Source organism: Castor canadensis, chromosome 8 (genome assembly GCF_047511655.1).
Source record: "Castor canadensis chromosome 8, mCasCan1.hap1v2, whole genome shotgun sequence".
NCBI lineage: Eukaryota > Metazoa > Chordata > Mammalia > Rodentia > Castoridae > Castor > Castor canadensis.
Window position 1 is genome coordinate 51,551,198 of NC_133393.1, and position 21,720 is coordinate 51,572,917.

Here is a 21,720-nt window from a genome sequence, read left to right on the forward strand (position 1 = left end):
AGAGAGAAAGAGAGAAAAGCTGGATGTGGTGGCTCATGAATGTAATCCTAGCTACTAAGAATGTGGAAACAGGAGGATTGTAGTTTGAGACTGACCCAGGAAAAAGCAAGATCCTTATCTAAAAAATAGCCTAAACAGGAAGTGACTTATGCCTATAATTCCAGTTACTTGGGAGGTAGAAATAGAAGGATTGCTGTTCAAAGCTAGCCTGGGTAAAGAGTTAGCAAGACCCTATCTCAAAGAACAAGCTGGGCAATGGTGGCATGCATCTTAATCCCAGCTATGTAGGAGACATTGGTAGATCACAGTCCAAGGCTGGTCTGGGCAAAAATGTGAGACCCTATCTGAAGAATAACTTAACCAAAAAGGACTGTGGATGTGGCTCTAGTGGTAGAGCATATGTCTAGCAAGTGTGAGACCCTGAGTTCAAAATTCCAATGCTATGAAAAAATTTTAAAAAACAACATGAGTAGTTTTAACTAACACTGAACCAATATTGTGACTTAGTTCAATTTTTTTTGTTTTGGATTTTGCTTTTCATTGCACAGTCAGGCATCTCGTACAATAAAGTATCTTGCATCTACTACATGGAAGCATTTTAACACTTCACCTAGTCTGAAGTCTTAAAGGGCTAGGACCCTGATTCACCTTCTGTTGGTGTTTGGGATCCCTCCTCTGGTGTCCTTAGGGTCTTCTTTATCTCCAGAATGTGTTAGAGAATGGTACAGGTGGACTCACCTAGAGCTATAGCCACTAATTGAAAGGTACTTTAAGTCTTTGCGCTCTCAGAGATAGACAATGTATACAAGAAGGGCTTCCAACATAAGAATCATCTGAGATAGCAATGAAGGCAGAGAAATAACTTTGTACACACATCTGTTGGAAGATTTAGAGGAACTTGTACCAAGCTGCCATAGAGAAAGCCTGTGGAGCTTACAGAACCACAACTAATAACTTCACCCCTCTTCCCTCTATAGTGTGGAGGGTGGAGAGCTGTTTGACCGCATCATTGATGAGAACTACAACTTGACAGAGCTTGATACCATCCTGTTCATCAAGCAGATCTGTGAGGGGATAAGGCACATGCATCAGATGTACATCCTCCACTTGGACCTAAAGGTAGAGTGGCTTTCTATCCTAACAAACACAGAGTCTTCCCAACTCTTCCCCAAATGTTTGTTGGGGGCCCTGTCAGCTATTTACCAACTCAGGAAATTTCTGCTGTTACTACTTATGTTTTTAGGTACTAACAAAAATCTGGATTTTTTTTTTCTGAGGTGGGATCTTGCTGTATTTCCCAGACTGGCCATGAACTCCTGGGTTCAAGCTATCCTCCTGTCTTAGCCTCCCAAGTAGCTGATACTACAGGCTCAGGCCACCACACCCAGCAAAAACTAGTTTCTTTCATTTTCAACTTCTGCCACCATCTTTAGGGCTACTATTTGCATTTCCATTTATAGAGTCTATTGCTCAGATTCTTGTAAATTGCCTCTTCTAAAGAAATCAACATGGGATGTGATTTCCCTAAAAGTTTGCAATTTAAAACACCACCATCATCACAGTGTTGTTGTCATATCCTTCTCATTATGAAGGTGCACAGGTGGGAAGATTTTTAGCTAATACAGAATTCACTAGTCTTAGCCAAACTTTCCAGAGCTCCAAGAATCCCCATCCCTCTCCCAAAGGCTTTCGTTGAAGCTCTGGACTTTGGGATTTATTTTTCCATGGCTTACTGGAACACTGAATGGCAAGCAGGGAAGCCAGAAGAGGGTAGGGTTGAAATATCAAGATGCTGAGAGGGTTGAGAGGGCACTGCACTGGAAATGGCAGAGAACACATGAAAAAAGCCAAACCCCTTCCTTTCCCCTCTTGTTTGTTGCCCCTTCTCTCTTTATCCCACTCTCACTATGAAGTCCCCAGAATTGAACTATACATAGTGCAAAGGACCAAGCCCCAATAATCCTGTCAAGTCTTATGTTGGAGCTGAGTATCATCAAGTGCAACTTCTTGTGTGGCTCAATCATTTTCTCCTTTCTGTGTTTGCACAGCATGACAGTGAGCTAAAGTATGTATTCTATATAACATACCATCTATTCCAAGTCACCAGGGACTGTGTGGCTGAATAAATCTTGCCTCCTTATATAGGTTTCCATGGGCCTTCTTCATACAACTTGGTTTCCCTCACTGTCTTGATTTATATGCCTTGCCTTTCCCATTCACTGTTGTGCAGCAGGAGGGCAGGGGAAATGGTATATAAAATGACACAGTCAGAAGTTAAAAATCATTAGCAAAACCCTTGGCCATGAACCGAGTATGATAATGCATATTTTCATGGAGCATATCTTCATGGTGTGCATATTCCACGGATATCCCTAAAGGGATTTGATTGGCACCTGGAGCCAGGAGCTGACCTATCATAAGTCAAATGAGTCCATCTGTGGTTCCATAACATTGATTGAGCACTTTGATGGGCAGTTTTAGTTATGGCTTGTATGTAAGGATGATAATAAAGGTGACAGCTGGATGAGTCATCCAGGACTATCTTTTCAAGGACTCCTTGAAAGGAAAAGGGCCAAAAATATTAAGAGTGCATCTCACTATGTAGGGAATTGAGAGATGACTTAAATATGGTCCCGGCTATGTTTTTATGGTCTGCAAATCTTATTCAATAAAAATTCTTTAATTTCATAATCATAAAAATTAACTTTTTGAAGTGCCTTCACAGCTGATGGTTTACGTCCTGCACACCAGTTTTTGGATGTCATACTGTTCTTTGAGAATTGGATAGCTTTATACATGATCAGTCAGTTATTTAAGCATGAAACTAATTGCTCTTACATAGCACCACTTCTATATAAAATGTTTTTTACTCACAGACATCTGTTTTAGAGCTATTTTAGAAAAGGGCTTTCAAAGATATTACACCCAGCCAAATGGACAATTGGATATTAGTAAGGAGATATGTTACATCATTTCATAAAGTGTGTCTGAGTTTCTGTCTCATTTGAACCTCTTTTCCACCAAACAGAGGAAGGGGGGCCATGATCCCCACTTAAAGGGTGGGGCATGGAATCCTGGGCATCTGGTGACTTTGCCAATGCCCCAACTCCTATGGAATCATTGAAACTAGGGTTTGAGAGCTCTTAGCTTTCCTTTGAAAACATTATTTCTCTTTTATGGATGACTTTGACTTTAAATCAGTTCCCTTTTTTTCTCCCAGACCTCAATTTTTCTACCCTAATAAATGTGGGTACACTTATAAGACATTCTAGGGATCCCAAGTAATAGTAGGCTACTGCGTACTCTTCTCCACCTTTACCCCAAGACTGTCAGATTAGCAGGGCAAAGTCTTCACAGTGTCTAACTCCAAGGAACACTTAGTCAAGGGCTTTAGGAATTGAGAACAAGCTCAGCATAACCTTGGAACTTCCGAGGGTGAAGAATGAATGGGAGAGAAAGGCTTCCTTTAGCATGTGACTTTCCCATAGACAAAGTACAAAGTGAAAATCTAGGGTCTGGAATGTTCACGTTTATATTGCATATTCCACGTGCTTGTTTAGGTGAATCAGGCCATTTCTTGGAACTCATAAATCTTTGGGGAAAATATTCCTGCAAAGAAGAGGAGACATACTTAATATCTTTAGGGGCAGATGTCCCGTCTGAACTGGCCTCCACCAGCCCATTTGGGAAGCCCTGAAACAGCCTCCTTTTCTTTTATCCCTCAAGGAGGCCTCTGCCTGAACTCATGCATTATGGTAAACTGCAAAACTATGGAGAGGGACAGGGAGGGTAATGCAAGGTTGGCAGGGTACCCACAACCTCATCCACCACATAATTAAAGGAGAAAATACCCACACAGACAAGCCAGCCTCTGAGTGAAAGGCCTGATATGTTTTTCCTTAGCATTGTTGTATTTTTAGTTGTGGTTCAGGGACAATTTGAGTGAAGGATGGTTGTTTTCATTGCTAATGTGTCTCTTTCTCCTGGCAGCCTGAGAATATCCTGTGTGTGAATCGGGATGCTAAACAAATAAAAATTATTGATTTTGGATTGGCCAGAAGGTATGTCTTTTTGGGCATAAGGTGCAGGAATGGAGTCAGGGGGCATGATGGATGCACATTCTTTGCAAAGATAAATCTGATATGCCCCTTGGTTTCATGCCCTCGTTGAGAATTAATTTAACTTAAATTATGTTCAGACTTACCTTGTTGAATTTGGTATTTTAGCGTTTAAAAGTTTCTCTAATGTATGTGATAATAAAGTGAGAAATGAAAAATCCTTTATGAACTTTATTAAGTTAGAAGCCATTAATTTCGCATTTGTAAGGATTCATCTTAGTCTTATTGTTCCATCTGTAAAGAGAAGATTTGCTTTAACAATGTTAACAGTTTAAACAAGATTACAGAGGGTTCTGGTACAGCTAAGCTTCTTAAGGGAAAAAAAGTTTACATAGACACATTAACAATTCAGCACATTAATGATGCATGTAGAATGGCATTGTAAATTATTGCAGCATTTTCCTGTTCATTAGCAAAGGTGTATTCAAGCCATCTTCATGACAAGGACAGTATTGGTTTTCTTTTTGCTGTATTCTATAATTCAGATGTTCTAATTATTCAGAGTGGCTCTCTCTACAACTATTTCAGGTTATTAAGATTTTATAGATGAATTTTTACTCTTAAAACCCCTGGGCCTTTTTTACATGTTTCTGTCACTAGCACAAATATGCAATTTTTTTTATAGTTTCTTTTTTAAGTTTGCTTGTAACTGAAGTTACTCTGTCTCACAGACCATGTCTTTTTTCAGTGTACACAGTGTTTGGTTTTTGACTGACAGTCTACATCCATCCACTTTGTTTCCCCAATTTCAGATACAAACCCAGAGAGAAGCTGAAGGTGAACTTTGGAACCCCAGAATTCCTTGCTCCTGAAGTTGTGAACTATGATTTTGTCTCCTTTCCCACTGACATGTGGAGTGTGGGGGTCATTGCCTATATGCTGTAAGAAGCTTCACAGTATCTCTCACATACTTGCTCTCAACCTGTGTATATTATATAAGATTTTACTATTTTGAACAAAAGCCCTAATTTAGGTCTTTTAACAATAAATAACGCCTTACACATTTAGTTGCTTTCTAAGTTCTGTTGAATCTTGGGGGGTGAAAGGAGTGAATTCCTTTCCCCACATCATCTGAAAAAAGTAAATGTATGTCCTCTTCAGAGGTCACTTTGAGTCCTAGGACATTGCCTAAAGCCCTAAAAGTTATTAAAAACAAACAAAAGCCCTCACATACTCATCTCCTTACTCCCCAAAGGTGACATTTCAGGCATTTTGCTTTCTGAGAATGTGACAGCTTTTTTAAAAAAAATTTGTACTATTTGAGAATAATTTAAGAGTTAGGGTGGGGGAGGTCAGCATTTTCTTGGTTGCAATGATAGATTATAAAATTATGCTTCATTGTTAGGTTTTATTTCCTCCTCTTTTAAATGACAGAACCAAAAAGCAACCTTTCTATAATGGGTTTGAGGCTGTTTAAAAATACTGACTTGGGATCCTATGTCCTAGACTCAGCGGTTTGTCCCCTTTCCTGGGTGATAATGATGCAGAGACACTGAGCAATGTCCTGGCATGCAGGTGGGACTTGGAGGACGAAGAATTTCAGGACATCTCGGAGGAGGCTAAGGAGTTCATCGCCAAGCTCCTGATTAAGGAGAAGAGGTAGCTCCAGTCCACCCTGCACACTAGGAAACTTGGGGATAGTCAGGAAGCAGTGTGCCCCACCAGCATTGTTAGAATCCATTTTCCCCCATGCCATCCGTGGTGCTTATGCTAATTGCAAACAGAGTGAGATTTGACCCACTTGACCTGACCTAGTGATGTCAGGGACTGCTTTGGCCATGAGACCGCAGTATGGCTGTGAAAACTTCTCTTTCTGCCTTTTGCAGCAAAGCTCCAACAATCATGGTCTCCTGCTGGGTGTCAGGTGACTCACCCTTTATCACTTTCACCTCTGTAAAGCAGTTGTGGCTCTGTATAGCTGAATACTTCTGTACCATTTCATTTGAGAATCTACTATAGGCCAGAGTGCCAACTATTTTTTTTATACATTATTTCTTTTAACCACTGCCCCTTCCCCTAACTCTAAAAAATAGAAAGTACATTCTTACTGGGTTTTTTTTTTTTTTGGGTGCTACTGGAGGTTGAACTCAGGGCCACACATTTGTTAGACAGGCACTCTACCACTTGAGCCACACCTCAGCCCTATTACTGTTTTATGGCTGAGATTCTATGTAGTTGGCCCATGACACAGTGCTAGTAAGTGGCAGAAATGATATTCAAACCCAAGTTGACCTTCCAAGGCCACACACTAACCCATTGTATGTTACATGACCTTCTGTTTTTTCTCCGTCATACTAAAACCATATTAATTCAAAATTCAGTGGGTGAAAAAGGATATTGAAATATAGGGATTTACACTTTAGAGTCATAGAGGGGGAAGGACATTGTAATTAACTGTTTCAGATGGCTTTATATCTAAGCCATATCATGATAGATGGTATTTAAAATTTTCAGAGTCAATAATACTTGCTTTATTCTTTTATTATCTTTATGGCTTTTAGCTCCATAGTAAACATGCCTACGAGTCAATAGCTAGGAGGGTGCCATGGGAAGCAGCGGAAACAACACGGGCAATGGACCTGGTACAGTGCCTGATGGGAGATTCTTGCATTCCAGCATTTAGCTGATCATTAATTAGTCCAGGAAATGTGTCATGATATTGAGAATAGATGTATGAAGTCCAGTCCCTGCTTTAGTAAATGCATGATCTAATAGAAGAGATACATATTTTTATATAGGTTTCTTTAAAGTGAAAGAATACAATGTGGTTCACACAAAGATGGGACCAGACCTGAGTCTCTACAGAGTGACGTAGACTTAGCCAGGCTAACAATATCAGTCAGAGGGGAAGGGCAATTTAGATAGTGATGTTCTTTGTCCTTATGGAAAGGTAAATAACAGTCAAAGTTATCATTATTATTATCTGCACAGTACTGTACGCTAGGCAATGAGCAGATGGAAAATAGCAACCTTACCAAACTTTAGAGAATGAGAAATCCACACTTACTGTGAACATATTATATATATGTAACATATAATGTAATATACAATATGTTATATTGAATATAATACATGTAGATATACATTATATGTAAATATATAGAATGTATCTACATATATACATATGCTGTTGTGTTATTTTATTTAACCTCTGAATAATCCTGTGGTATGTGCAGATAATGACCATTATTTTACAGATGAGGAAACTGAGACAGAGAGCAGTGAAGTCATGTGGCTAGCAAACAACAGATCCTAAGGCAGTGCTGTGACCTACTGCTCCTGCAGTCTGAGGGCTTCATTAATACCTAAGAAGCATCAGATTACATTTGGGCAACTGACAATACTTGGATGAAACTAAGGCCAAAGCTGAATATCACTATCATACAATACATTTCTGCCATATAAAAATGAACCTGAAATATTAAAAGTCTAATTATTATTACAATGCTATTGTTTACTTTTAATAGTGAGATTTTAAAAGTGTGATATTAGAGTGCAGCAGTAATCATTTTGACACTCTCAGCTGTTGGAATGCCCTGGGGATCCAAGACTGAAAATTTATGCTACTAAGCAGAATTGTGTTTCCATCTGAGATTGGTAGAAGTAAAGAGTTTTTATTAATGATCTCAGCCTGTTTAGGGTTCTATAATGATGATGTTTGCAATAAATTCATCTCAAGTAAAGACATCTCTTCTCTCTAAGCCTTATACTTAAATATTTGGTATCTGATGAAGCAGTTACACTGAAGCAGTTCTGTAAACTGAAGCTTCATGATGGCTTGAAACTACTTGATATTTTTCAGAAGCAGATTTCAGATTGTTGCACTCAATTTTGTTTTGAAGGGTTATTTTAATGTGATAGATATTAGAATACCAAACAAGTTTACAAAGCTTAGAATTAGACTGTAAAATAATCTTTACTGTTCTCCCTTATATTATTTTCTCAAATTGTGTACATTTTCTTAGATCTATCCAAAAGGATATAGTCTGTTCATAAAGTAATTTAATGTGCTCTTTCAACAATTATATTAGCTCTTTTCCCTATTATAAAAAATTCAAAGTTCTTAATTCAAAAGTTAGTGAAAATTTTTAACATATAAATTGTTTCTATAATCACCAAGAGTCATTTTGTTCTTACAACAATAAATGTGCATTTATTTTTCAACTGTTTGTTAGGAGTTAAATTTATGAAGCCCAGATGTTTATGACTTATATTTAGAAGTAGATACTCAATTATGAAGTATTTTTGATCACTTGTGTTACTTATCTTACCACTGTTGTTACCTGAGTTGGTTCTAATGGTCATCTATGACATCATCCATAGCACACAATTCCTGAGAAGACAGATTTGACTGTGAATTTGGCATTTGGCCATCTAGTTTACCAAAGGTGGTGGACAGAGCCAAAGATGAATGGCTGACACAGGCATCATTTGGTGTGCTCCTACTAATAAGTTCCTGAATTTCCCTTTAGTTGGAGAATAAGTGCCAGTGAAGCTCTCAAGCACCCCTGGTTGTCAGACCACAAGCTCCACTCCAGACTCAATGCACAGGTGACTATGCTTCTTGTTTCCCCTTTTCCTGTCTTTTGATTATTAGGTGTACATTCCCCTCAACCTTTTGTCTCAGCTTCACATCTTATGCTAGTGTTAAACTCCTTAGAATGCTTTTTTCAACAGTTTTTGTTTTAAAAGTAATGCTAATTATGATTTTAATTATATACACTTAATAGATTATTGTGTTCAGCATAACTACTATGTTTATTAAGAAATCATTGTATTCATTATAAAATGAATTATATCAGAGTACTATACATACACACTTACACACACACACATTAGTATCTATGGTCTGGATATATAAAAGTATAAAGTTCTGTGGAGAACATCATCCTGAGCGAGGTTAGCCAGGCCCAGAAGACCAAAAATCGTATGTTCTTTCTCATATGTGGACTTTAGATCAAGGGCAAACACAACAAGGAGATTGGACGTTGATCACATGATGAGGCGAGAGCACACAAGGGAGGTATGAGGATAGGCAAGAAATGCAAAAAAAAAAAAACAAGATAGCATTTGATATCCTCAGTGCAAAGGAACTAATTAAGAAACTTTAAAGCAACAGAGGCCAATAGGAGAAGGGGACCAGGAACTAGAGAAAAGGTTAGATCAAAAAGAATTAACCTAGAAGGTAACACACATGCACAGGAAATTAATGTGAGTCAACTCCCTGAATAGCTATCCTTATCTCACTAGCAAAAACCCTTGGTCCTTCCTATTGTTGCTTATACTCTCTCTTCAACAAAATTAGAGATAAGGGCAAAATAGTTTCTGTCTGGTAGCGAGGGGGTAGGGGGGAGAGAGAGGGGGGCGGGGGAAAAGGAGGGGACAGGGGGTAGGGGGGAGAAATGATCCAAACATTATATGCTCATATGAATAAAATAAATTTTAAAAAAGTGTAAAGTTCTGGAGAAGACATGCTCATGTACGTAAATGTCTTCTTAAAACAGAATTCAGATTTCTAAATTCTCTGCTGACCTGGTTTAGTCTGTTCTGGCACCAAATCTTAATACTCAGCTTGATGCAGATGTTCATGCAAATATATGTGAAGCCTACTTTTACCAGAGACTAAAGACTAAAGCATTTGGTGAGAATAATTGAGTCCACACTGTGTACCAACCTCTTACAGTGACATCTCTCTCTGCTCCTATTATCTTATGTTTGTATTCTGACTTCCTCATGTGTCTCTTTGGCAAGATTTCTCTCCTTGGTTTCAGATCACATATCCACCTGTGTACTAAATGTTTCCACGTGGATCTTCTCAATCCTAAGCCAAACTCATCTCTCCCCACCTCACCCCATCCTCAACCATCCTCCCAGCAAAGGATACCCATTGTGTGGCTCAAACAGACCCCAGGCATCTTCCTTGTTTCCTCCCTCTTCCTCAATTCCTCCATCTCATGCTTATTTTACCTCCAAATTCTGTGTATTATATCCCCTGATTGCCTCTGGAATATGTCCAATCTTCTCAATCCCATGGTTGTCCTTGCCTGGAACTTGTCCACTGAGTTACTACCATAGCCTTCTAACTAACTGGCTTCAGTACCCTCCTCATGCTGTTTCCATTCAAATGAACAGGGAATATAGAACTAACACAGGAACAGACATACATTTCGGATGGTTAACTGGACAAGATGGACACAGAAGCAATTAACACCCTATGCCCCCAGGGGTGGTGAAAGACCGGGCTGACATGAGCATTGGTTGAGGTGGCTGTTGCCATGCTCCTAGCATGGTACGTGCGCCATTCAGTTTCATTTCCTCCACCTCTTCTCCTTATCCTCCCCACTCCCTGGGGTTCTGGAAAGGAACTTTTCCCTGACCAACAAACCTTGGAATGACTATGCTTCAGGTACTCACTTTTTCCATAGCCAGTTTTTATTGAAATTAACTCTACTTCTAAATTCAGCATCAGTACCAAGTTTTATTTGTGTCTGAATATACCTTTCCTTGATAATTGGTACTGATGCCAAGTAAAAATAGACTTATTACCTAGCCAGGCCTTCACTCAGACTACATAAACTGCTTATTAGGGTGACCAACCTATTTTGAGCCCATTTTCCACGACTGTATTTTTATCCAAGCTTATTGGTGTCCAAATTCACTTTGACATGGCAGGACAATATAGAAACCACAGCACAGAATTAATGACATTATACAGTCTAAAGGTTTTTTTAAAGAATATTCTTAAACAACAGCAAAAAATCATCTTTTTGTTATTCTATCCATCTTCCAGTACCTGAGGTGAAAAGATATTTTAAGAATGGCGACAATTTTTAAAAAATCTCCTAAGTCTAGTTATCATGAAAGTTATATGGCCCTGTGTCAGGCACTGCTCTAACTGCATGTAATTCTTACAGCGCCAATATTGGTGGCATTATTACTATTCCCATTTTATAAATGAGGATGGGAGGGTAAGTTCTGGAGTCTGGGCAGAGCTTTACTGCTCTACTGTTGTGCTGGGTAAAGGAGGCCTAGACCATGTTTTCAGAAACATTCTTGTACGTATTTCATGTGATTGAAAGCCAATATTCAAACAATATATTTTATTTTTCAATAAAATAGAGGTTGAGTATCCCTTATCTGAAACGTTTGGGACTAGAAGTGTTTCAGATTTTGAATTTTTTTTTTCAGATTTTGGAATATTTGCATGCATCTTGCATCTTTAGGGACCCAAGCCTAAACACAAAATTCAAATGTTTCACATATACATAGTCTGAAGGCAATTTTATGCAGTATTTTTAGTGCACCTGTGATTTGACTGTAATCCAGCAGGGGATCAGGAATGGAGTTTTCCACTTGTGGTGTCATGTTCTTGGCCCTCAAAATATTTCAGATTTTGAAGCATTTCAGATTTCAGGTTTTCAGTCTCAACCTCTGTTGAGACTAAATTTTTCTGGAAGATTTAGTTTTGGAACGATCTTGGTTCTGACATGTTCCCTAAATAAGAACTTAGCTTTATGTTGGAAATTTAATTTTGATCCTAAGTTACTTACCATTTTGACCTAAATTCTATTTTAAAATATTTTATACATTCTTATTTATCTCTTTTAATTGTTTCAGATTCAGGAGTACTTAACTAATTCTTGATCACTTAAGCATGCCTATCATCTGTCACATAAGAAACATTTTTTCTTTCTTAGAAATTAAAATTTTCTGCCTTCTGTTTTATGGCCTTCCTTATGCCCACAACCATCTGTATGTACAAAACCGATCTCCCATCATAAATAGCCCTCACCTGGGGCAGGGCAAAGCACTCCCAAACTATGAATCTATTAGAGCTCAGCAAATACCTACCTCAGAATTCCTTAATGCTTTGGGGTCAGAAGAAGGAAATCTGAACAAATATGAGATGGTTTCTTTTCTCCCAGAACCAAGATGTGTTTTACCCTTCCTTCTCATTCTTAGTGCTACTACCATAGTTCAGACCCTTCTCTCAGTGGATTAATAAAACACTCATGAGCTGATATCCAACTGTTTTCCACTCTTTTCTCCAGTCCATCAAATCATCCTTTCCTTAATCACAACTCTGATCACACTACTCCTGTTTTGGTCAGCTTTCCATTATTATTACAAATACCTGAGTAATCAACTAGTCAAGAGAAAAAGGTGAATTTAGTTTATAGTTTGGAAGGTTTTGGGTCATCATCAATTTGGGCCTGTGATGAGGCAGAACATCATGGTGGGAGCACATGACAGCAAAACTGTTCTGCATGGCCAGGAAGAGAGAGAAAGAAGGAAGGGTGTGTGTGGGGGTGTTCCCCTAATTCCCTTTGAGGGCATGCCCCATGACCTGACTTCCTCCTATTAGGCCCCATTTCCTAAAGGTTTCACCACCTTCCAACAGCACTGTAGGCTGGGAACCAAATCTTGAACATGTGGGCCTTTGGGGGACAGTTAAGATCCAAACTATATTGTGGCAATCCCTGATCAAAAGTGTTCACATGTCCCCTAATGTCCACACCAAACCAAATGCACCAGCAGTCACAGCTGCTCTAGTACTCCCCAAACTCATTTCCAGTCTTGTCTCTACCACTCCTTGGAAAGCAGCCCAAATCCTACTGATTGAGGCCGATGTTAAATGCCACCTCTTTTATAAGGGCTTTTCTCAATCCCCAAACTGGAGTTCTTTGTCTTCTTGAATCTCTCCATGGCATTTACATCACCCTCATCTGCTAGATTTGAGTGCTCATGGAAGGAACCATACCTGTGTCTGACTCATCTTCTAGTCATTGCAGCCCCAGTGTCACAAGTCCTAACTCTTGTACTTTGTGTGTAAAAATTAAGTGTGGCTAGGGACTAAGTGGGTGGACTCAGGATTTCAGTAAGAAGGAAGTGAAGTGATGGCAGGGGCATTACAGGAGAGTGGGAGGTGTGCTTGAGCTAAAACTGTGAAGGTGGTGTCTGCTGGAGGGTCATTGGCAATTTAACCTTTAAAAATGTCTGTGGAGGGCAGGTGTGGTGGCTTGTGCCTGTAATCTTAGCTACTCAGGAGGCAGAGATTGGGAGGATCATAGTTGGAGGCCAGCCATCTCAACCCCATCTCAACCAATAATGGGCATGGTGGTATATGCCTGTTGTCCCAGCTATGTGAGATGCTTAAATGGGAGGACTGCAGTTCAGGCCAGCCCAGGCATAAATGAGAGACCGTATTCAAAAAATAACGAAAACAAAAGAGAGGTGAAAGGATGGCTCAAGTGAGAGAACACCTGGGATAAAAGAATGAAAAAGAAAAAAAAGTGTCTGCTAAAAGCCAGGTTTGGTGACCCACACCTATAATTTCATCACTTGGAAGGTTAAAGCAGGAGCATTGTTGTGAGTTTGATGACAGCTTGGGCTACATAGTGAGACCTTGTCTCACAAACAAAGAAAAAAGAATGCTTCTTGTAGAATGGCATCTACTGAATAGCAAATTATGGACTCTTATTACAAGCCAGGAACTGATGAAAACAGTTCTAATCCTTCCCCAAATGTTCCCTGGTTTTCCTAGAAAAAGAACTGCAGCTCTGATGTGCAGAACCTCGTGACCAAATAGTCTACCGAAGGCACCCATTTGAAAGGTTGGTCTCAGGTCTTTTGTTCCCCCCCCACCCTGGGAATAAAGGAAATTACATTCATTTAGGAATTGACTAGGATTGAAATCTGAGATTTCTATTGCAATCAGATTCAAACAGCTCCTCTGGTTGGGGAACTGTTGCTGAAGAGGTGTTTGTGCAAGTCCTAAGCAAGAAGAGTAAGAAAGAAATTGCCTATTCCTTGCACAGATGTTATGGGAAGCAGGGCAGTGTTTTTGCCTGGAGATGGGAGAGGGCCCCAAATTCAGAGTGCTGTGTTTGAACCCTTGTTCTGCTGTTTTCTAGTGGAGGATTGTGGATAGTCTCATTACCTAAGATCACTGGGTGGCTTTAGTGAGATAGGCCAGACCAAGGCCTGGGTGCCTAGGAGGAACCCTCAATAATGAGCTCAGTAGGCTCCAGTCTCTGAACAGAAACGGTTCCAGGCAATCCTTACAAAAGTTGTGTAAGGCTTGTGGAGATGACACCTTCTTTTGTATAGATGGGAGAATTGCATCTCAGAGCCTCAGAAATGAAGTAACTCACACAAGGCCTGCAGCCAGGAAATGGAGAGCATGATTCTGAAGCCTGGGTCTCCTCCCCTGAGCTGCTGTCACCTTGGTCTTGCTCTCTGACCCTGAGTAACACCTCTGCACACAACTCAGATGTGTTTTCCTCTACCCCAATTAGAGTTTTGTTGAAATTATTAAGGAATAGTTGTATGCATGAATACCTCCTTTTATCTCAATAACTAGGTCAAGGTATGCCCTAAGGAAAACTAAAGGAGCAACAGGGCACTGACTGAGAAGCACTTTTAGAAAATCCAACATTTATGTCCTTGGAGGAGACAGACAGTCCACGGCCAGCTTAGCTGCTAAAGTGACCCCAGAGCCTTGTGCATGCTGGGCACCTCTTTACCACTGAATTATACTGGCCTTAATCCTTTATTCCAATCAGAATTTTTCTGTGTAAGATTTTTTTTTCTGGCTGCATATTACACTGCCTCAAATCTTTTGTAGAATACAATGAGATAGGAGTAAATCAGTATATAATAATCAAGGTCACAAACCAGTATTTGGAAAGCACTTGGCCTTCCACATCAGGGAAACTTACTTATGAGTCTGTTACTTATTTAGGAAGTTATGAACGATCAGGCAGAAGGTTTGGTCTTTCAATTTACAAGGATCATTCTTGTTTGTCAAAAATAGTATTAAAGGGCATTAAAGTGTTGGGAAGCTAGGAGGCAGTTTTGTTTCAAGGACCCTTGTTGGTCCAGGTCTGGTTCACAGCACTGAGAGGCATTCACAGTAAGCTCTGAGTATGCAGGGTCCAAAGCAGCCAGGCCTGTTTCTGTTCATCCTTTCTCCTCCCTCATCCTCTCCCCCAGAAGCAGTTTTGTCCCCAGCTACCACAAACCCCAAGGGTTTGCCACAAACCACCTTCCCACCAGAAGTACTGAAGGCACTTTTGAGGCCTGGTAAAAATGAACGCACTGGGTGATAGGGGTGGCATTGCAAGGCAGCCTGTCACCGAGGTCTAGGGGAAGGAATGAGAGGAAATGGCTGGGGAGGGAGTATAGTCCTTCCGTACCAAGGCTGTCACTTTGAACCCAATGTATTGGACAGTAGTGGCAGTCATTTGGTGACAGTTATGCAGCTGGTCACACCAATGTAGCTTGCCACAACCTTTGCTGGAATTGCATGATGAGACCTCTCTCTGGACTCAGTCAAGTTTGCCTCCTAATGGCCAGGTGGGCTAGCTGCCTCCTTTCCCTGAGTTACGCCAGCCCTCTTAGGCCACAGAAATTCACCTGGGTCTCAGGCCAAGGAAAAATCTATTTAGATCCACATAATCTGGATGCTTCCTAATTTGCTTTCTTACTCATTTTTTTTCTTCACTGCTAGGGATGAAACCTGGGGTTTCATGCATGAAGAACACGTGCTCTGCCATTGACCCCTAGTCCCAGCCCCTACTTTTTTCTTTAATTAAAAATTAAATGTAAAGCTTGGTGTGGTGGCTCACACCTGTAATCCTAGCTATTTGGGAGGTAGCGAACAGAGGATCACAGTTCAAGGCCGGTCTGGGCAAAAAGTTCTTCAGGCCAGCCCTGGCATAAAATGAGACCCTGTCACAAAAATGACTAACACAAAAAGGACTGGCACCAGTCATTCATGTGGTAGAGCTCCTGCCCTAGCAAGTGCAAGGCCCTGAGTTCAACCCCCGGTACTACCAAAATAAATAGATAGATAGATAAATTTCAGATATTAAATCTGGGAGAAAACTCATTTGAGAAGTTTAAAAAAATCATTCTTCACATTATACTCTCTGCCAGGCTGAGATGAGGTTTTTGGCAAAATGTATTATGAGTGAAACCAAATTTGAGATAATATTGATTTTAAAAATATGGTGGTTAAAGATTATTCCTGTGGAAAAAGAAAGCGTTCCAGGCCATGTGAATGAGGCATATTCCACAGTGTAAATTTAGGCATATAAATCTCCTTCAATTTGTTCGAGGTTTTCTTGATACTTCAAGGAAATACTTCAAAAAATCAACCTGATGGCACTCTGTTAATTATACCCAACTTTGCATCGTTTACCAGACTATGAGAGATAAATTTAGGACACCTCCTTAGATCCATAGAAATGACTTAGGGCAGTGAACAGAGTGCAGCTCCTAGGTCAGAGGTGATCCTGAACAAATGAAAATACAGTCAGCCCTCCATATCCATGGCTTATAGCTTCAGATTTAACCAACTGTTGATGGAAAAATTTAGATTTAAAAATTGCATCTATGCTGAACATGTACAGACTCTTTTTCTTGTCCTCATTCCTCAGACAATGCAGCATGACAGCTAGGTACACAGCATTTATATTGGGTTAGGTATTACAGTATAAGTGACCTAGAGATGATTTAAAGTCTATGAGAGGAAGTGTGTAGGTTCTTTGCAAACACTACATCATTTTATATAAGGACTTGAGCATCTGTGGATTCTGGTATCTACGGTGCTGGCATCAACACCCCATGGATACTAAGAGATGACTGTGTTCCCTGCATGACTTCCATATCTCGCTCTGATACTGGGATCAAGCTGACTGTAGACCAGTGCAACAGTTTAGGAGTGGCTGTGCTACAGATGGAACAAAAAGGCCTTGTCCCTCAGTATTGCAAATAGTGGTAAAATGTCTCTCATAAACTAAAAAAAAAAAAAAAAACAAAAAAAAAAAACTTAACTCTGGTAAGCAGTAGGATCCATCAAGAGGTTTCTTTTTTTCTCTCTCACATACACACATATGTCATAAAAAAATCATCTGAGGTTTTCCTAAGGGGCACAACCAACTAATTACAATTTTAAAAGTCCTGCTGAATTAACAAGATTCATATTTTGTTTGCTTTGCAGGAAAACTGCTGTGGTTGCTGCTGCTTTGAGAAGACTTTTGAACACTCAGCAGTTCTGATGTCTTGACCCCTTTAATGACTGGCAGAGGTAGTAGGGGGAGTCCTTGAACTTGAACTTGGAGCAACTCTACTGTGTTCAGTGGGTCATCCACTGCCTGTCCCCTGGGGGCTCAGGCAGATCCCCACCTCCCATCTAGTGCAGATCGGGAAGCTGTTTCCCTGCCCTCTTGAGGTTTTTTTTTTTTTTTTTAATTTTAATTTTTAAAATTTTTGAATCTTAGTCACCCAGATAGGGGTACATTATGTCTGGTATTTCTCAGACTACTAGAACAATCATACTTGAGATTTATTTGAAATTTTAAAACCTGGAGGATCTATTTAGAAGGAGAAAAATGCTTCCAGTTATTGCACTGTTCCTCTCAATGGGGTGATTATATCTCCAGAAAAAAAATCTAAGTTTGGCATACCCTGGAATACTTCATTTCTCATTTTGACTTGGTCTGAAATCAGCTGAATTCAATGGATACGTAATTTACTCGCTGAAATGTAAGCCTTCTTTGAATTCTGAGTCAAGCGGCATCAGACTTCGGTTCGGACCTTACATTTACTCTGAACTCTACTCCAAGTGCATCAGTTCTTCCAAGTAACTGATTTTATCTTCAAGTTACTGTTCTTCCTTTTCACAGTGCACTCCCTGATCTCCTCTATGGGCAGCTCATCTGTATAAAACACACTGGTTTTGGAGGCAATGCAAAAGGAATCTGTTTATGGTTAGTCTTTTAAATTACAGCCTTCAGAAGAATGCCGGCAGTCACAGGAGCTTTCCTCAAACCCCAGGTGTCAACAACAAGTGACAAGCAATGGACCTGTACCTCCTAGGGAAGGACACTGCATGGCTCCCAGTGTTGAAGTGACTAGAAGAAGTGCTCTGGTTTCTGGGTAAACTGAAACATTTAGAAGACCAAGAGAACCACCTACAGAGTCTCATCTCACTTGGTGGCTGTAAAGAAATAGCAGTTAGGCACCACAAGGCAAGAGGCCCTCTCTTCTAGCTCTTTCTTTGGGCATGGCAGAGTTCTGGTTCCTTAGCCTATCAGTTATTTAATACGAGACATGAGCACTACTGTAGGTGGCATTTGGGGGCACAGAAAGCATTGGGATGTAGAGAGTGAAACTTGCATCATTCCATATGAAGCAGAGATGATGCAAAGCACCCACAAATCCCACTGCAAATCCCACTGCACACCCACCATCCCCTCGCCACTCCACCTCGAGGCCTTTCCTCGTGTTTTCCATTTCCATACTACTGCCTGTTAGGATCAGCTCCAACAATGCCCTCATCTTTAGCCGTAAATGGTTCTAGGCTGCTGTTGTCATGATAGGAATGAGTATGATTAACTTTGTGACCCTCTCAGTGAGGGCAGGTTTAATGCACATAGTCACAGCAGGCCCACAAAGAACTAGTGCACAGCATCATTATCCTCGTGTCAAAGCAAAGGGCAAGCAGACAGAGGAAAATGTGCAATTTATTGAAGGCCACATGCCAATTTCATGGGCATGCTAGCTATAAAACCTATTCCTTTCCAGCCGTTGCTCCCATACTATGATATTTTTCTTCTTTCCTTTGGTCTATGTATTTATCTAAGGCTGTTTTCCCATATCCCTGTTATGTGACTATGGTTGAAATGTTTCATTTTCTCAAGAAAAAAAAAGAGAAAATGAAAAGACACACACACACACACACACACACACACACACACACACAGTCCTGTGACTGAAGTGTTATATTACTGTGCTATGTTTAGCTGATGCTATTCATTGAGTCTGGAAAAATACAAGCCAGTTTATGCATTAGTGCTCCTAGACCACAGAAAGCTGGCATTCACTCAAATGCTAAATAGGACACAAGGGTCTGATTGGAAACCCCGAGTGGAAGGGCATTTTTGGTCCTGTGGCATGGATTCTCTACCACAATGAGCAGGACTTTTGCAGGATGCACAGCCTGCATCCAGCTTCCATCTAACTCACACTGGCAGGTAAATTCTCCCCAGGCCCTGCCACACATGGAAGGACAGCTTAGGTCAGATATGGGCATGATTTCTTTACCAATAATCCACTTGATGACCCTATAGTTAGTGGGTGGATCTTGTTTGAATTTATAGTTAAATTTCCACATTTGGATGGGAAGGCATCCTCATGCCAGCAGGGCGCCTTTAATAGGAGAGCTGAGGATAGTTCACATTGCAGAGTTGATGATTACAGTCTAGAGTTACGGTGGAACGGGAGATTAAAAGTCTGGTGTTCGTCCTGTCCCCTTGCTCCACGCCCATGTGTGGCTGCTCCAGCAGAGAGCCTGTAACTCAATGAATTGCTGCTCTGGTGGGGAAAGGGGCTTTGCAAAGTTGGGAAATCAAACCAGATGCAAGTGTGAACTCTGAGAAGCTGAGTCTGGTTACACTGGGGCTATTGTCATCAAATTTTCCGAGAAGTCATCAGGACTTGAGAGGCTGTATTTCTCCTCCACCCTCTAATGGATGATATGGCCTTGCTCACACTCACTCTGGCCGTTCTCCTTTCTTTAGCAAATGGAGGAGATTTGCGAGGCATGGCACGTCCCACTGTCTGCAGAGAAATAAACCGACAGATTATTATGAAGAAAGCGTACCGATGTTTGTGATTTGGAGGACACCAACACTTACCCAAAATCTGTTCATATTTACAACCAGGGTGAAAAGGGCTCATGCTCTCATTTGTTACATAAAAAACTTGAGAAGGGATTCTCATCTCAACTAATTGGGGCAAAGATTCCCAGGGTGAATTGGGTAACACTTATACAGTTGCATACCGTAGGCTTCTTTTCATGGCTTTTTGTCTGATGTTAATTTGTCTTCTTTCCTTAAAAATGTAAATAGGCATGCTAGTTTCATTGTGGCATACTTGATATATGTTCTGAAAGATGTGTGCATACTTATATTTTCACCCATTTAATGAAAATTAGCAGAGAAATTTTTCTTCTCATTTTAGAATCAAACTAGGATTTTATACTAAGGAAACGAGAATCCTGCTCATTATTTCATTCCTCCTTGCCTCCCATGCTTGGTGCTCTCTCTGCCCTACTCCAGCCATTCAACATGGGGTGCCAGTAGGCCTATGTTCCTGTTTAGATTGGGCTGTGGGCCAGCTCATTTGGAAAGTTCATTTGTAAAATGAAAGCAAGAGGAAGAGGTAGGGCCCTGGCAGGCTGTGGTGGTTAGCCTTAGAGCAGCCCTGCACTCCTGCCAGTCCTGCCATTTGGTTGGCTACACCATGGCTGAGGCTTGGTGCCTGGCATCTCCAGTGCTCCTATCTGTGTGTGCTCTTTAAGTTTCTCTACTTCCTTCTCTTTCTCTTATGTCAGAATCAAAGTCTACCCCCGCCATCACAGCCTTCCTCTATGGGCTTTTCTTTCTCTCTTTTCTTCCCTTTCTTTCACGCTGGGGATGGAATCCAGGGCCTCACATGTGCTAAGCACATGTTCTACCACTTAGTTCCTTTTCCAGCACTGCCAAGGCCTTTTTGAGATGAAAATTTCATTTCCAAATGACAAATTGCTTTCCAGTCAATGCTGGACTTAGTTGATGCTGAGCCCGAGATTCAGATCACTTACTGGTATAGCTTGAAGTCTGTGGCTTCTCAAATTACAAGTGTTGCATGTGTCTCCTTGTTTTCACAAATGTTCTTTCACCTTCCATGAAGGCTTTTGACTCAACTACGGCCACCCATTCAAAAGAGCAGAGAACATTGGCCCTTGAGTGTTCAGACCTTGGATGTGTGTGTTTTGCTGACAGATATGAGTGAGTCCTTCTGATGAGGCTTACCATGTAGATAAGAACTGGAAGTGGAGTCATAATATGGTATTGCATATATCATCTGTATTTTTTATTTCCGAATGTTAGGTATACTCAACTATATGTCTTTGCCTTATGAGGGTGTTCTATAATAGTCATGTATATGTATTATATCAAAGAACAAACATGGATCTTATTCTTTGTTAATGAGCTAAATTATTCAATAAAGTAAACTTAGCAAATGTAATATAAACGTTCTCCTTTATGGCAGGGTCTGATGATATGACCACTTCCATGACCTTAAAAAGGCCTTGAACTTATAGGGGCTCCAGAGCCATCCACAGGACTACCAGCCAGCCCCATGGGAGAGAAGCAACTGTCCATTTAAAACATGGTGGTTCCCATGTACCAACACAGGATTCAGGGTTTTTCCTATTAACACAGAAGTATAGACTGGATATTTGTAAAGTTTCTCCTACCAGGACAGTGGGTAAAATTTATTAAGGCAGATTTGCGATTATTCATTGCTTTAATGTGGAGTCATGACTGTTCTGAGACTTAGCAGAGTGTCAGCCTTGGAAAGCCTACCACTTCAGGACCTCAGAATGGAGTAGCCCCCCTGCTACAAGCTGCAGCAGCACTTTCTGAGCTCAGCATCTACTTTGGAGATGCAACTGCTCCGCTTCTGAGTCAGATGCCCGTCTGTGACAACATCTGGATCCTTCGTAGCCCAGCAGCAACAATCCCGCACTCAACCTGGCTGAGACAAG

General features: G+C 40.6%; 1 protein-coding gene across 4 annotated transcripts in view; it reads left to right on the top strand.

Annotated features, from left to right (window-relative positions):
- The window catches only part of Mylk4 (myosin light chain kinase family member 4), a 92,258-nt gene extending 71,055 nt beyond the window's left edge, over positions 1-21,203 (top strand). For all 4 annotated transcript variants that reach the window (XM_020185296.2, XM_020185297.2, XM_020185298.2 and 1 more), the window contains 7 exons: positions 978-1,119; positions 3,991-4,061; positions 4,871-4,999; positions 5,565-5,717; positions 8,591-8,669; positions 13,663-13,732; positions 17,125-21,203. In XM_020185296.2, the coding sequence (XP_020040885.1) occupies positions 978-1,119; positions 3,991-4,061; positions 4,871-4,999; positions 5,565-5,717; positions 8,591-8,669; positions 13,663-13,707 (619 nt within the window). In that variant the 3' untranslated portion in view covers positions 13,708-13,732; positions 17,125-21,203. The remainder of the gene's footprint in view (positions 1-977; positions 1,120-3,990; positions 4,062-4,870; positions 5,000-5,564; positions 5,718-8,590; positions 8,670-13,662; positions 13,733-17,124) is intronic.
- Positions 21,204-21,720: the final 517 nt, after the last annotated feature.